Consider the following 17,368-nt stretch of genomic DNA (forward strand, 5'->3'; position numbering starts at 1 on the left):
TACACATTGCTGAGCCCATCTTCCGTGCAACCCCCACAGGCAGACGTGCGTTTCCACCCCACTATTATGAGTATGGGATGTCTCCAGTTAATATATGGGTGCTTGTCTGAACAGTCAACACTTCCGATCATTTACTTTTTTGGGTGCAGCACACCTGAGGGTAATTTAAAACCCCCTAAATAACCTGGAATTTACAAGGATGGCCCCTCCTTACCTTTGAGCTTCTAAAGGAGGATTATACAGTATATGCAATTTAACGCTGTAAACGTATATTTTAGAATTACTTCATAACATAGAGTGACGCTATGGATGTGGGATGAACACACGAATGTTTTTGGCAAATACAATCAGTATTTATTAAATAATAATCTGAACAATGACAACAAAATGTTGTCAATTGTATCTTTTTCTCGCATTAAACATATTGAAGGAAAAAAGGGGGGGGGGGGGGTGAAATTGTATTTGGGGCCCCATTTATGTTTGAGCCGGCACTGCATTTACTACAAATGTTTGGTCATCTATCTATGCCAGTGGCGTATAGTGACAGACACAACAATCAAATGGTCTTCCACTAGATGGCAGAAGGTACTTTTTGTGACAGCCATATAAAATGTTTGCATTTGCTCAGTCAACACTGCTTGATAACATCATTTGTGGAAGGCAAATAGGAAATGCAGGAGTTAGTAAGACTCCCGGAAGAGTACTGTATTGTAGTTTTGATAAGTCGTAAGATAGCCATTTTCTCCCAATATAGAAAAAAAAACCACACTATTATGCTATTTAATTCACAATACAACAACATTGAACAGCAACAAAAGGGCCAGTTGACTTCAAGTGAGCGTGTAATGTGTGAGTGTGAGTGACAGTCAGCTGATGGAAGAAGGGTGGTGAGGGGAAAGCCCCCAATCCCGATTCCCCATTCCGATTCCCTCCCCTTCTTCCTTCGTGTGCGGAGCTCCGGAGCATCCCGGAAAGAAACCAGCCGACGTCGGAGGAGGACGCCTGGGTAGCAGACAACCTCTCACAGTCACCCCTCGTGGGACCCGCACAAGGTGGAGAAAGCAGACCCTCCAAGCGGCCAAACACGTAACAAAGGTATTGTGACGCACTTTAAAAAAAAAAAAAAAAAAACAAACAAAAAAAAAAAAAGGAGCTTGACTGAGTGTTTGCGCAATCAACCTGGTAAAAATGGTTGTACTGAATGCTGAACTCAATTAGTGTGACCTGGGATTCGGAGCTGTATTCGATGATGTAATTTTTCTTTTTTTTTTCTTCCAGACTCCTCGCTGCTGTTGCGCAGCATCCTAAACTTGGACACTTGCCCGCCTCTCCTAAGCAGGACTATCCCGCTTTCTCTACCGCGGCTGTGTCAACTTCCTCCAGCGGATGTGGAAGTAGCCTCTTGTCTGATGTTTTCTCCCGTCACTTGAACTCACCTCACGACGATGGCGGTCAAGTGAAAGTGACGCCGAGGAAGGAGCCACAGCGGGCGGGCGGGGGCGAAAGCCATGCGGAGTCGTCGGTGAGGAACCGCGGCTGACCGGAGAGGATGGCGGGAGGCAACCGGGAGCTGCCGGTCACCTCCTCCCCGGCGGTGGCGGCCAACGCGGAGGGAGAGGAGATCGAAGTGTTGGAGAGCACCGACGTTCTTCCCGTGGCTCCCGAAGACGTGAGTCGGCGCCAACTTTGCACGTGCACAAAAGTATTGGCACGCGCTCATTGGCTCTTTAATTCTGGCTGTTCACAAAGTCACTCTGCACTTATATAGATTTTGTTTTTATTAACATACACGTTTCAATCAAGAATAAAAGAAATACAGCTATGACAATGATAATGTTGAAATTGACCAGTTTTCTTTCTAATCACGGCAATCTGTTGCTAGCTTGAAATAGACTCGGTTAATTAATGCTGCGCTTTTCATTATCAGTTGCTTTCAGTAGTTGGACCACCATTATTTTGTATGCTTTACGAGAGCTTTAATTTTGTCCTGATGGCCTTGTGAGTGGTTCCAAGATAAATATTGTAACTTTAATAACGATAATGCGATTGTTTTGCTCATGATTATTCATCACAATTATTCATCATATTTGGGAAAAAATCTATATTTTTCAACACAAACAAACAAAAAAATCAACAGTTTTCAGTGAAAGTTAAACATTAAAATAAATGTATCATTTTAGAATAAATAAGTAATTAAAAAATACCCTTTAAATAAAAAATGTACCAATGGGTAACTCGCTAAATATGCTATTATAGTGTTTCGTCTTTTGCCCTGAGTTCGAAACACGTCCAGGCAACGGATGTTGATCCCATGATGCTCCTCATGTCCAATTATTGCTGTAATTTATTCTCTCAACGTGACTCGCTCTCATCAGTCCAGCGAGCGACTTTCGCCCCCCGCCGCACGGTGCGCTCGCTTGTTATTTCGGCGGCTTAATCAAGCCTTACCGTGCTTCCGCCCCCTGCTGGTTGGCTGACTACTGGTTGAGAAAGTGCTTGATTAAGATACACAGCAGACCCCCCATCTTACATGTAAATATCGCCGCTGACCAGGTTAATTTAACTGTGGCAGCCAAAAATGGTGATAAGGATTAAAGTTTGGTTAATTGTGCAGCACTAGATGATGGTGGGCTCTGCGGCATACTGTCAGAAATATCCAACAGTTTCTCCTCCTATAGCTTTGCTGGCCTTCCACTGAGATTCCGGCTGCAAGAGAGGACACATTACTAATTGCGACATGATTTCCATTATCTTTAACAAATGCTAAAAGCAGATAGTTATTCACTGTCACGAGAATGTAGAGCAGAGGTCCCCAAACTACGGCCCGCGGGCCGGATGGGGCCCACCTCCACATTTGGCCCGGCCCCCTGAACAATACCAGAGATGCATTATGATTTTTTTTTTTCAGTCTGGTCACGCGATCGAGACGAATACACGAATAGAACGTGACATTCTAATTCCACCCTTCTGCAGTCTGTTCCCCTATCTGAACCCCCCCTCCTGTAAAAAAAAATCCTAGACTCACCACCTATCAAATAGAACAGAATAATGGTGAAAAGGTTAGGAAAGAGAAAAAAATATTTTAAATGCATGGTATTTAACTTGCAGTGAACAAACGATTATTATTATTTGTCTCATCTGTCGAGAGGCGGTGGCGGTATTCAAAGAATACAATTTGCGCCGACACTATGAATCACGTCACAAAGACAAATATGAAAGCTTGGCAGGCCAAATGCGAGCAGACAAACTCTCAAAGCTAAAAGGTGGATTGTTAGTTCAGCAGAATACATTTGTACGTACTTCCTGACTTTTTTTCTGTGAAGGGTTATTAATATTTGGTTATGTGTTGCTTTCTGGAAAACAATAAATGTTTATGTTTAGCCACACCTGCGACAAACTGATCACCATCAGAGAAGGGAAAAGTTATGTGGCCCTCACGGGAAAATGTTTGGGGACCCCTGATGTAGAGGGGTCTTTTGTGCATATTGGGCATAAAAAAAGTGTATGTTGTAAAATATAAAAGTAAAAATGTCTCTAAAGCTCTGACTCTTGAATAAGTGCATACAAAAGAATTTACTTGTAAAAGAATAAAAAGTGCGCGTTAATTGTATGGTGCAGAGCATGCCAAAAAAAAGAAAAAAACCCTACCATTCCAGCCCTACTGTAAGACACGTTTTACAGTTATTCAAACCATATTGGGGTAAAAATCTGAACTGTATAAAAAAATGTGTTGAGAATGATCAACGATTTTCCGAATAATTCCGTATAAGTCATCTTATCAATATGTTTTGTTGGCAATTCTCTACTTTGCCCACCCTGTTCCAGATGTATGAACAACTAAAATATTCCCTGCGACATGCTCCAAAATCTTGGGCGTCACGTTCTTTATTCACAGTTTGAGTTCAAATTTGCTTTGAATGTGATCGCACAGTGGATTTCAAAGAGTCAAATGTGTTCCAAAACAACTGAAGGGGTGACGCCATTTAATTTTAGAAGTTGGAGGCAATACTCGCCCAAATGAGAGCAGCTCCTTGTTGTGATGCGCTCTCATATTATGTTTGGCTGCAGCTCAGCGAACACGATGATTAGGTAATAGCCCAGTGCGCACAGCATGTTTAGGATAGTATTTTTAGTATCATCCTTTCCAAACAGGTACTCGAGCCTCACGTCTAAATTCCCTCTTTCCCCTTCTCTTTTCCCAGAAATGGAAGGAGCTCTTTGACAAGGTATGTGCTGCGAGATGGCTCAACTCTTGTTTGCATCACGTGTTGGCGTTCATCCTGTGTCTGACCTCTGTGTTATCTGCATGGAGCAACACGTTTATTTTAGCTGATGAAGGTCAGCAGTGTGTTGATTTAAAGTCATCAGACATTCAGATTGAATGCGCATAAACAAATAGCACATGTTTGGACTGTAAATAACTGGTGTTATATTTTCCAAATGGTACGTTTGTGTGAACCTCTAAGGTGGAACATCATTTGTTCGGGGATGCTGTTCAACCTTCGATTTGTTCTGATTTCAAACCAGCTTGTGGATAGGAAATGGAAATAGTCTGTAATTGCATAGTAACTCACGATACCACGTAATCACTATATTTTACCAATGATAAAGATAATATCACAATCCAGTCTCCTTAAAAGACAGTCTCCTTGTTCATTATGTACAACCCCAATTCCAATGAAGTTGGGACGTTGTGTTAAACATAAATAAAAACAGAATACAATGATTTGCAAATCATGTTTAACCTATATTTAATTGAATACACCACAAAGACAAGATATTTAATGTTCAAACTGATAAACTGTTTTTAGCAAATAATCATTAACTTAAGAGTTTTATGGCTGCAACACGTTCCAAAAAAGATGGGGGCAGTGTTGCAGCCATAAAATTCGAAGTTAAGTCAAAATCTTGAGAGGTTCCACTATACGTATACCGCAGAGCTGCAAGACATTTCTGTTCGCCAAGCGGTGTCGGTTGACTTCTTTCTCAAATGTGTTTAGGTCTCAGCTCGCTCTTGCTCCCTTTTCATTGAGTCTCATTAGGCAAATGTATTTTTAGATTAAAATTGTGCATCATGCTGCTCGATTTAAATCCTTCTTTAAAAGCCTGCTGGCTCGCTAAAAAGTGGAACCGGTGCTTTGACTTTAGTCAAAGCAAACTCCTGCAGTGAGCAGTAGCGGGGGAAACACACACACTGTGGCGAATTATGTGTGTGTGTTTTCGTCATTGACCCCGATAATGCAAATAGGGTGACACGCACGCATCGGCCATGCCAGTTTGGTAATAATCTCAAGAGAGGGGAACACAGACCAGCTGATGCGAGGAGCAGGTTGGGCTGACAGACGGCGGACGGACCCCTATTACCGCACACACACACACACACAAACATGCACACAAACAGTCCTAGCTCACCCTAGGCGGCTGCCCTGGCACCTGCCTGTCCTGGGGCCTCATACTCTCCCTGAGAGGAAATTGTATGCATGAATTTAAGTGTGTGTGTGTGTGTGCACATGGGATTTAAAGGTGTGAGTCAGAGGCCCGTGTGAGACTCGGCCTCACTCAGACGTGAGGTCACATGGGATTACAGGAAAGGCAAAGACGATGGTGGGGTTCCCTTGTGTGTGGGTGTGTTGATACTCCATGAGTACACAAGAAGTCTTAAGTCTTCCTTTATGTGCCTTTGACATAAGTGTCAGTGTGAAAAAAGTGTCCAAATGGCGAGGTCGACGCCCGGTCTGGCGGCGTGTCGTTTACAAATGCGCCGTCGCTCTTTTATTCAACCCGGCTACCCTTTTGTCTCGCAGTGACTTGCTTCATTTGTCAAAGGGGGGGGGGGGGGGAGCGGGTGACCCTGGTGTGGCGCCGTCCTCGCCGGCATCTCTGAAGCGACACAGGCCGCTTGCCTCGTGTCTCAATTGTGCCAGTGAGGCCAGATAAGACGAACAGGAAGGAGTTTGATCAAAGTTGACACAATGCTACTGTCATGAACATGGTTAGGGCGACGGCGAGGAACGCAAGGCAAGAACATGGTGGACCCAATTGCAGGGAAGCAGGGAGGCAAGGCAGGAGTGCGGGAATCTCAAAATAATAATATTTAATCACAATGATAAAACAACTGGCGACTATGACATGGCAAGACATGTGACAACGACAATGAACCGACAAGGACTGAAAGAACCCAGGGAACTAAATACAAACAAATTGACGAGACAACGAGGAACACCTGGACAAGACACGAGTGGCTGGAGAGAGCTGATTGGTCGACACAAAATAGACGACAACAGGTGGACACAACAACCTAATGAGCACACGACAAACATGGAACACAGGAAAACATGGAACAAAACTAAACACAACCCAAACCAAAACACAGACCATGACAGCTACAGGGTTTTTCCTGGCTCAAATTAAGCAGGGTTGGTATATTCCGATCACTCGCGCGCATGCGTATGCCGTGCCCCTCACTGTGAGAAACAAAGACTTTTTCACATTATTTTATGTGTTTGTGTTCTTACATACAGTATTTCTTTCTTAAATCATACAATAAAATTCAAAATACATTTCACTTCCAGAGGCAGGCCATGTAAGTCTCCAATTTTTCATTTTGTAAAATGTCCTTGTGCACTCCTTGTAGTCCTGATTTGGCCCATCGATGGCCTCTCTGCAACAGAGATCCAAAAGCCTGGCTTTGAGTCTGTTGGGATGGGGGACTTTCACATTAGAAAAATCTAACAATTCATGTATTACAACATTCAAATTTTTCTGATTCAAGCATGATGGTGTTTTTATTTTTATTTTTATTTTTTATTATATATGCTCCATTACAAGTTTGAGTGCAAAGTCTTCTTATCTTACTCTGTTTTAGTACCAACCGTTTCTGGTATGGTGTTGCATTACTAAAGTTAAAATGACAACCAACATAGTGCAACATTTGTCAAATAGCAGTTTTCATGATGTCAGGTCTTTTAGAGACAGAGATCGACTCTAATTTTATATTGCTGACCAGTCAGAAGTATACATTTAGGCTGGATTTCATTTACACTTCATGGTTCAAAGTGACCCAAGCACCAAGTGGTGTGAAGGCCCTGTTGGATTCCTTTTGGGGACCTCAATGTGTATTTTAGGGTCATCAACACACGACCCCCCCACACTAGCGGCCTCTGGAAAGTTTTTAAAAAGTGTTTGGCCCAGACACCCATCAGACTGATCAAAACAAAATTCACAAAATTGGGTGGAGCTATCTATCATAAGAGAATGCACGAAAAAGTCGTATTGACCCATGGCCAAAATTAGACAGAAAAGTCTACCAGTTTTGTTTTGACGCAGACATTTTGCGCAAATTCCAGAGCTTGTAATTTCCACTAAAACCACAAAAATGAGCCCTAATCGGAAGAAGGTAAACTAACAACCTTTTTTTTTCCTACGGCATTTAATTTAGCCAGAGCATGTTGGAATGTTTGATGATCATTTTGAAGATTTGAAACGAAAAAGGGTGTGCGAGGGCCCATGTGTTTCTGCTTGCAGCTTTATTTTCCTTAGTTTGACCTTGGCTCAAGGCTTCAGTGTACTTCAATGGATCATTGGCGTTGACCAACTGGAATGCGTACTGTAGTCTAAAACAAATGCAGTAAAAGCCAATCATTTCAGAGTACAATAAATTAATGTATTTCCAACTCCATTGGTCTTTAAATCGAACAAACTTGCCACATGCTACAATTGACCTTCAAGATAGATCTATTTATTTAGAATAAGATGTTCAATCAATTCCGATGTCCCCAGTGTGTCAGATGGAGAGCACATTCCTGTCTGGTTTGTTTATGCGGCAGAGGCAAGACTGAATCCTCTTTGTTTAGTTTTTTCCAGTGCTCCAGCTTCTTTGTTTAAAGCAAAATCTTCCCCTTACATACTGTAATATCATTTTTATTTTTATTTTTTATTTTTTTTACTGACTGCACATATAAATAGATGGGTTTTCAGAATCACTGATTCTGGAATCTTATGTGCTGTGTTGTGCTGTTTGTGTTCCACTTCACCCTCTCTTTCTGTTTCCCAGAGGAGGATTTTGTTACTTTATGTGCTAACCTCTGCATGTTGGAAGTTTGAACATGAGCTGATCACAGACAGAGGTGAGCATTTAATTCAGCCAAACATGCAATCCTAAAAACAAAGAAAACCTCAGACAAACTGTTATAAAAAGCCTAGAAACAATAAACCCACAAATACCCCATTATATTTAATAATAAACAGTTGTTAGACCATAACATCAATAAAAATGAAATGGCCGTACTTCTATTTTTCTGTATGTTATGCATCAATGCGAAAAAGAAGACCTCTTTTGTGGCGTGCCCATTATACGTACGTAGGTCCGACCTAGTTGTCGTCAATAAAGTGCTGTATCATGTTGTTTTTGTGGGGATTTCTGGGGATTTAAGGATGGACCATAGCTCACGTCCTGGATTTTATCTGATAAACCGTATTAAGGTTGTTTAGATCACACCACCACGTGAAACGGTTCTGCTATCCTATTGTGAGGGAAGAATCGCTAATGGAGTCCCTTTGCGACTTGACACTACAAGTGATCTCGTACAAGTTGCCTCTGCACAGGCACGCTCATTAACTCATTCACTGCCAACCTTCCCAGTTAACATGGATGTTTAACTTCTAAAGACGTCAATGGCAGTGAATGTGTTAAAAGCAATGGGAGTGGCAGACGTAACCTGTGTTCCCGCTGTTAATGTAGACTTGCAATAGATCCAGGTGGAGCCTTGGAATTAGGATTATTGTTTGACAAAAACGTGTGTGTGAGAGAGAGGAGACTCTGTGTGTGTGTTGCACAGTTGCCTTCGTGTTGACAGCCACCATGCAGTGTTGGAAATGCCCCAGGCATGCACCCACACAAGCTTAGTGATTAAACACTTTCACATGGCTGCGTGTTTTCCACGAAATGGCTTTTCTTGCTTGATGACTGAGAGAGAAAAAAAAGCCTCTGAGCGTGAGTTGAGACCTTCTAGGAGAGTCCATATTGAAGGGAGTCTGTTCTCACAAGAACAAGTACAGGTCATGCAGTTTGTTTTGGGTTACTGGTAAAGCTTTGGATTGATAGAGTTAATTGGTTTGTTATCAGGAGTATGCAATAACTATCAGCCATAAAGAAAGAGAAAGAAGTCATAAAATCTACTCAGAATGAAAATGTGGATCAATCAGTTTTTCTTGTTCAATCGTTTGAGTCACGACGGAACCATTCCGCTCGCCCCAAAATACAAATGGAAGTGGAACCATCCATCTAATCAGTCTGCAACAACTTCATGAACTTTTATAAAGAAGCTTCCTAATGAACAAACTATCGAAAAAACAAACACAAATTACTCATTTCCCAATTGTCTTTCCATTCTGGCCATTTAATAAATGGGGCTTCATTTATTCCTCATGTTTTACATCATTTTCTATGAACCAGGAACTAACACACGGACAGACAAACCAGCACATATACAATTTCCACAATTTCTTTCACTTTTTTTTTTTTTTTTTTCTAGATTTGCTCTTTGAGTCAGCGGTTGGCTGATTCTTCACTTTAATGAGAAGATTTGATTTTGTTAACCTCCACTAAACCTGCATTATGTAAGTCTGGCAGTTATGTTTTGACGACCATTTGTTAGTTATTAGCATTACGGTGTCTTGTACAAAGGCAGAACCTATTTTAATTTGATTGAAGGCGATCCAGATAAATATTTGAAGTGAGCACTCTATTTTCACTTTTTTGCTGTTACAGTCAATTTGCATTGCTGCCAAATTGGGCAGTGGGCCACTAGATCCAACAGATGCCATTGTGCGTGGCAGTTGCTACACACTTTTTAATACGCTTTACTGCCACCTACAGGGCTGGAGTGCAACAATATCAACCGTGTTGTCAAGCGATGCTTTTCCCTCGCCCAGCAACTTTCACATTTGCTGCTCTTCCCAATGAACACGTTTCCTCTTCATCCATGTCATCTGTGTCACGCTGATATGCTTCTCAGCATGATTGCCATTGACGTGTGCACAGATGGCGAGGTCACACTCTGGTGACCCGCTCATCCAAAATTCCCAGAATGATTGAGATCCCAATGGAGAAGCTGCAAATTACCCGCATGGTATTAAAAAACAACAACAGACAGCATTTCAAACTATTTAATTGAAAGATTTAATCCGAGCTCGTTGTTCTCTGCTGCTGCTCCTCCACAGGGCCCTAAATAGATTTCCATACTGAAAGGCCGAGTTCCAGCTGGCGGAGTGTGAAAACCGTTTCCGCTTTTATGCTGAGGTAAAAATAGCCGCTGCGCCTGTTGATCGTTAAATGGGAAAAAGACGATGTGCCAGATCGGCGGTAATTGGCTTCACAGTTGCAACTCACAGCAGTGGCGGCATGAAATTGAAACGTTGCGCTAGGTGCAGTAGCTTGAACGTCTTATGCTTTATCCCTATATAAATACTGGACCAGTGTTCTCATGATAAATTACGAGGTCAAAACAAGGAGGGTTGGAGGTGGCTTGTGATGAAAGCAAGTGTATGCTTCTCAGTGTGTTGATGTCTGATCTCTTTCTAAAATTTATCTTACTTGAGATGGGCAAAAAGGGGGAAGCACGGTGGTCTAGTGGGTAGCACGTCTGCCTAACAGATCTGAGGTTGTGGCTTCGAATCTCGACTCCGACCTTCCCGTGTGGCGCTTGCATGTTCTCGGCGTGCTTGCTTGGGTTTCCGGTTTCTTCACTTGTTAGGTGGATTGAAGACTCAAAATTGTACATTGGTATGAATGTGAGTGTGAATGCTTGTTGTCTATATGGGCTCTGCGATGGACTGGTGACCAGTAAATAATATGTAATAATTTGACCAGAAAACAACTGCTTTGAAACCATGTTGAGGTTGACACTGGAGTAGCAACTCCGCCATTGCCATGCCAACCCAGGAATACCGACACTCCCAGTGGTCTATGACATTTAGTGGACCAGGGCACCACACATTAGTTAGCGTCAATGTCACTGGAGCAGTTTGTAAAACAAAATGTTATGTTAATTATTTCCAGAAATAAGATAACACAGCAATGTGCTTTATTGTTATTTTTTTTTTTAAATAATGTACATTATTGGCTTCTTTCATCCTTGAGTTACAATCGCTTGAGTTTATTGATGATACTGTTTCAGCTATTTTCAACCATTTTGGACACATTAATGGTGATGAAGTTTAAAGTTACAGATTGTCAAGTGGTTTGAGTTTGGGCCAAAAGACAATGCACGCGTTGGTCCATTCACTGTTCACATTGCTGGAACTGTAATACATTCCCACTGGGCATCGTTCCACATCTGTTGACAACGTTGTCAGTGCATGTTTGTTTAGCAAAGGTTCAAAGTCTTCGAAGGTCCGCATGGAGCCGCACAAGCGAAAGCGAACACATACAACACCACACATGGACCGCAGACTGCCAATTTGACATTTTACTCCAGCGACTTGAAGCAGGGTATCCCAATTTTTTTTTTATTTCTTGTACCTCGTCAGGCAGGGTTCCAAGTGTAGTAACTGAGTATTTGGTTGATTCGGTTGATTTTAAACCACTGCTGGCCTCTCATCGGTCGAGCAGATTCATCAATGTTGTAACATTTGAGGATACACTGCTAGAACTGGCAACAATAAACTCACATTTGAACTTGAACGTACCTTGTCACCAACAATCCCCAACAGTCACCAACAATAATGTGTTTGTGTGTGTGTGAGCGCGCACGTTAACTGCCTCGTTTGCGGCCCATTAGTGAACGTTCCACCGAGTGTGCAATGTGAGGGAAGGAAGTTTAGTCTAGCGAGGCAGATGGAACACCGACAGTCACCTTAAACCGAAGCAGATAGCTACCGGACCCTCCACATTTACACATCTTTGTTAGATTTACAATGCCAGATACGCTATCGAAAACATTTGTGGGCTTTTCTGATTGCTTTGTGTTGTGCTCATCTGTCCATCAGGCTGCCTTCCAGCAAACTGCCTCACTGGCACGTCACTCGAATCATAAAAGACTTTGTGTTTGTTTACATTTTATGGTAGGCATTTAATTCCTTTGAACGAGAAGGATATTACCTATAAACGACATAATCTGCAAACATAAGAACATATCGTGTCTTGGCGTTTGTATTTACATGATGCCTGTAAATGTTTTGTGTGCAGGCTTTGTTTCTTGGCACAACGTCCTTCTTGTTTCTTTTGGCAGAGGAGTTTTGGCTCTGTCATAGAGCCATGATATCATGTGACAACAAGACCTTTGTCAGAATCCTCTATGCCAGTAAAAACAGTTTGTTCAACTACAGTATGAATCAATTTTATTTTAAAAGTAGGGTTGGTAAAAAAAAATAAAAATGCTTGCAATATCTCAATATTTTTAAAAGTGAACCCAATTTGGAATATTGGTATTTTAGCAAGAAACACAAAGTCGATGGACACTCTCGCGAGCCACACAAAATTACGTGGGGGGCCGGATCTGGCCCCCGGGCCACCAGTTTGACACCAGTGCTCAATGCACTGAACATTGCTCAGATGGAGCACACAAGTGGCTTCCATGCACACGTCCCACTTTCACGATCAGAGGGCCCAAAGGCGCTGTTTATTGAAATTGTGACTAATCAGAAAATGGGAAAATAGCTCTTATTGATCCGGAAAAAGATTGACCTCAGATGCTTGAATTCGTTTTGCATGGCTGGAAGCAGTGACATGCCATGTACAGAAACAGCAAATGAGGTTTTCTACTTATTTTGTCTTTATCTTGTCACTTAAAAGTTGTCAAACTGGACACTGTTAAGACTAGTGGTGGGAATCAAAGAGTAGCCTGCGCTACCAAATTATGCAGACAATGACGATAGTATCACAATACAGAGATTCTGCAATAGTACTGTATATGTTTGCAGGTGCATCTCAAAAAATGAAAATATTGCACTGATTTATTTCAGTTGGGAAAAAGTGAAAATGAAACTCATATATTATAGCAATTCATTAAACACAGGAAATTAGTCCTAAAATATTCCTAAATGGAAAAATAATTCTGATTAATCCTTATGTACTATTCAAATTTCTTGAAAATGAGTATTGTATTTTTCATTAGCTTTAAGCTATAATTACCAAATTATATATACAAAAATAGTGAAATATTTCACTCTGTGTCGAGAATCTATGTTTACTTTTTTGAATTGAACTACTGAAATAGTTTGTTTTCAAATGAGATTCAAATTTTTGGAGATTCACTCATTTATTGGAAGAAATCTATGACACTTCGCTATATGCTGTATGTATATTCCGCTATACCTGAAGATAATCAGGTCTTCTTGGACATGACGCATAAAAAATTGTAATGAAATTACACTTCAGTCATAAGTGTATCATAAAAATTAAAAGCTGTTTATATGTATTTTAAGCCACTGTGGTTAGTTTAAATGGACAACTGTAAACGTGTCCACGTTCTCCTCATGCTTTCCTTGAGGGGTTGCCATGTTGGTGACCCCTGCGCTACAATAACAAAAATCCTTGATGTCTAAAATGTCAACCCCCAGCATCCCCACCATTATATCGACCCCGAAGACAAGTGAGCCACAGTCGCCAATGATTTGTTATTACAAGCCAATTTGTTGACCGACACTATCTCTGCTTTTCCAAGTTCGCCCTTTAGCCCCATTAGACGGCAAATAAATCACTATAGCTTTGCTTAACTGCTGCGGTAAAGCTCGCTGATCGCACGCGGGTCCGCCGCGGCCCGGCGGTATCAGCACGTCCAAGGTGAGCGACAGCGCTTAGTCATGGCGGCCCGACCTTTTGTTTTCCGTTCCTGTATCATCTTACAGGACGCGGCTGCCAAAATCCGACAGCGGTGCCAAAGTGCTGAAGTAGCTGATACGGAGGACCCACAGTATAGTACACAATACAGTATATGATTTTGACTTGATATGAACCAGGAATGGCCATAATAATTGATTGGTAATTGGTTAATTGTTCATTACAAATTTGATTTGAGTATAGAGAATTAATTGTTGATTAGCAATCGGGGCAAAATAGAATGCACTCATGGAGTTTGCTGTCTGAAGAAGTGGAACTTCAGTCAACACCTCCATTAAAGCAAAGACAAAGACAAACTGGCATCCAAAGTTCAGAACCTCCATTTTCTGTATTCTTCTCCATGTGCAATACAAAATTGCATATTAAACAACCAAAGAAAACACCTTTTAAAGCGTTTATCTCCAGTAGTTGCCAGAAGCGTTCGTCTCCACGTCCTTCCACTCCGAAAACGTAGCCACTCATCATGACTTTGTTTTGATAAACCAAATGTCGACAACAACGTTCCTAATGTCATTTTTTAAATTTTTATTTTTTTTACTGAGCACAGTCTAACACACACAAATCAAGAATGGACGGCCTTTGACCTTTGTGATTGCATGTTTTTAATGTTGAATATTAGTGCAATGCGACAGTCGTCGGAGGTGGAGGAGGACATGCAATATGTAAGTCTTGGATGCCGCGTATTTTTTATGTCATTTTTAATATGAATACCTGAGTAACTACAATTCCTAGGCAAACAAAATTAAATAAGCCTCATGTTGAAAATTATTATTTTTTTAAATCAAAATTCCCAAAGCATTCAATTTTACGCACGATCCGTGAAACAACACACGTAAAGTTGGTCCAGCTTGTTGAATTTAAGATTTGTACAAAAAGTGGCCACATCACTGAAAATGACTAGCTTTCCCCAAACTACTTATTTTGAAGTTTCTTTTTTGGAGCATTACAGAAAGGCTTGTGCTTTTCCCTGTCATCTATGTTTCAGGCTTGAACAACTCCTTTTAACTGTTGTTTTATTTTTTAACACATCTTGCTAATATTTCAGATCTTTTGATCTGAAATATTAGCAAGATGTCTGTTATTAGACTGTGAAATGATATCACTTTTTTTTTTTTTGAATTGGTATTTGTGCTTTAGGTAGTGAGGAAATTTGAAATGACTCAATGGACAAAGCGGTGTTTCACAACCTTTTAATTATTATAGTCTATGTAAGACAGCCTTTAACAAGGTGTTCGGCCAATCTTTTGAAGGCAACCATTATCAACTGAGGTTTATGAGAATGCCACCACTGTGAACCATCTTTTTTTCTGGAAGTTCTCTTGAGTTTCCCGCCAATGTCATTATATAATTTGAAAGAACTGCGTTCCAAAAAAAGGACATGACATCGCTCCAAGGATTATGGGAAGTGTGTTATGAATTCAAACGGCACCCAAGTGTGGTTCTTGTCTCAAGACCCATCAGGAAACATCTCACAGCAACAACGCTGCAAGTGAAAAGTGGATGGTCACCCCCACGTCCATTCATCCCTCCAGGTAGCGGAGGGCTTTTTATTGGGGATTGACAGGCACGTCAACCCTGAAGGCAACCTTGAAAATGTTCCCGACAACGCCACTTGCTAGCTACCCCCCCAACATGACTCCTGCCCCCCGTTTTCCCTTCTCTTCCACATTTGGAGAAATCAAAGCAGAAGGGGGAGCAGACTGTCGCAGCTCCATTTGCCAGCTATTAAGGTTTCTTTATACTCGGACGCCACTGCGGCTGTCCCGCGCGCAGTTTGCCTTTATAATCGAGCGCAACCCACGCGCGCAGTTTTGAAAATGTACTACAGTTCACCTCCAAGTCGGGGGTGTCGCTACGGCTGGTATTGGCTAGGACACCACAGGGTGGAGTTTTCTCTGCATTTTGTGGGCCATTTCCGGTAGCTGTTTTTACTTTCCTTTCAGTAACAAGGAACAAAGCAACAACAATGGCGACCGTGGAACAGCCTCTGCTAGAACAAATGGACCTAGATGACCAGATGATACATTTAATTATGCTGCAAAATCGATCGAGAAGGCGGCGGCGTAGGGGCACGCTGAGTACGTCATCACAGCATGTGACTAAAACGGACCAATCACGAGAGATGATCTCCGCAGCGCTCGACGCGCAGCAACAATTTTTGCCGTGCGGGCCAATTCATCGCTCACATGATGCAACGCGACCGCGGGAGTATAAAGAAGCCTCTAGAGCTCATAAATATACGCTGAATGGAGCTGCTGCCGTTATTGGTGCTGGGTTTTGAAGGTGCTGTGAAGAAGGGGGTGAGGGGTGTTGACCTCAAGGCAGGCCTGGAGGAAAACAAACGATTGAATGGGAGAGGAAGACAGCCAGAGAACGGCTCGTTAAACAAATGTTTCTCCCCTCTTTTTGTTCCCCTTGTTCTTGTCGTATAATGCCAGCCGGAGTGTTTGATGGAATGTTCGGCCTGACGGCCCTCTCACCACGCAGTAAATGGGAGGTTTTGGGCTCTAGGTCACCGATGTGGACTTGTCTTGATGCTGACCCGAGCGTGCTCTTTGCCCGAGTGACGCGGCTGCTCCATTACTGCTTTGTTTATGCATGTGTGCCTTTTGATGCTGCTTTCACAGTCTCTGTGTCGGTGAGAGTGACTTCTATTGCAAAACTTTGCCTTTTCCGAGAGGGAGGTGTGTGCGTCTTAGAGCAGACGTCGTGTTTACGTCACGTGCGTTTACGAGCGTGAACGCTTTAGCAAGCAGCAGCAGGAGGTTAAGTGTTTATATGAAGACATGCTGAAGTGCCTGCTGAGAGGCGCTCGGCTCGGCTGCGCCTCCCTTTCGCTACTCCAGACACCCCGAGGGGCTCCACTCCTTGCTCTCTCTCACACCTCCTCACTGTCCTTCCAAACATCAACTATCAACTAGCATTTTTAACAGTATTGCCCGGGTGTGTTTGTTTACGCAACAAAATGTCATTAACACAATGATAGCTAGTGAACAAAGACCTTTCTTTCTTTTTTCTTAAGCACATGATGACTTGCTGATGTGTCATACTGCCACAGTGTAGCGCCATCTTCTGGCGAGGATGACTTTCTTGATGTCTTTTTTTTTTGTGGCTGGCATCGGCAGCCTGCTTGAGGCAGCGCGCTTGGAATGTTTTATTCAGCATAGATCGCTCAAGCAAGTGGACGGCGACATTATTCACAGTCAAGTTGTATGGTTGGGGCGCACAAGTCAGGATGCAAATGCCACATCTTCAGCTCAATACAATATACAGTATATTATATGGCTTCCAGTGAAATAATAATAATAACATTATTGTAGCTTTCACCAAAGTCATTTACCGGTAGTTAGTTATTTTTATTGAATACAAAAAAACTGTACCATTAACAAAGTAACAATACTAAATGGTTCATAAATTGGTTAATAACTAGCTGGTAATGCTATTTAAAGCTGTAAGAATGGCAGTAGCTTATACGGGTACAGACAAACAGACAGGTGAGCTGCTTCAACTTGATAGTTCAAATAAGCT

General features: G+C 42.0%; 1 protein-coding gene across 2 annotated transcripts in view; it reads left to right on the forward strand.

Moving 5' to 3' along the window:
• Positions 1-434: 434 nt before the first annotated feature.
• Positions 435-17,368, forward strand: part of rhbdl3 (rhomboid, veinlet-like 3 (Drosophila)) — a 45,583-nt gene continuing 28,649 nt past the window's right edge. Inside the window, exons 1-3 of one of the 2 annotated variants that reach the window (XM_061771593.1) lie at positions 435-1,095; positions 1,279-1,669; positions 4,203-4,226. In XM_061771593.1, the coding sequence (XP_061627577.1) occupies positions 1,550-1,669; positions 4,203-4,226 (144 nt within the window). In that variant the 5' untranslated portion in view covers positions 435-1,095; positions 1,279-1,549. The remainder of the gene's footprint in view (positions 1,096-1,278; positions 1,670-4,202; positions 4,227-17,368) is intronic. The other variant, XM_061771594.1, reaches the window with a different exon arrangement.

Source organism: Phyllopteryx taeniolatus, chromosome 4, assembly GCF_024500385.1.
Source record: "Phyllopteryx taeniolatus isolate TA_2022b chromosome 4, UOR_Ptae_1.2, whole genome shotgun sequence".
Taxonomy (NCBI): Eukaryota; Metazoa; Chordata; class Actinopteri; order Syngnathiformes; family Syngnathidae; genus Phyllopteryx; species Phyllopteryx taeniolatus.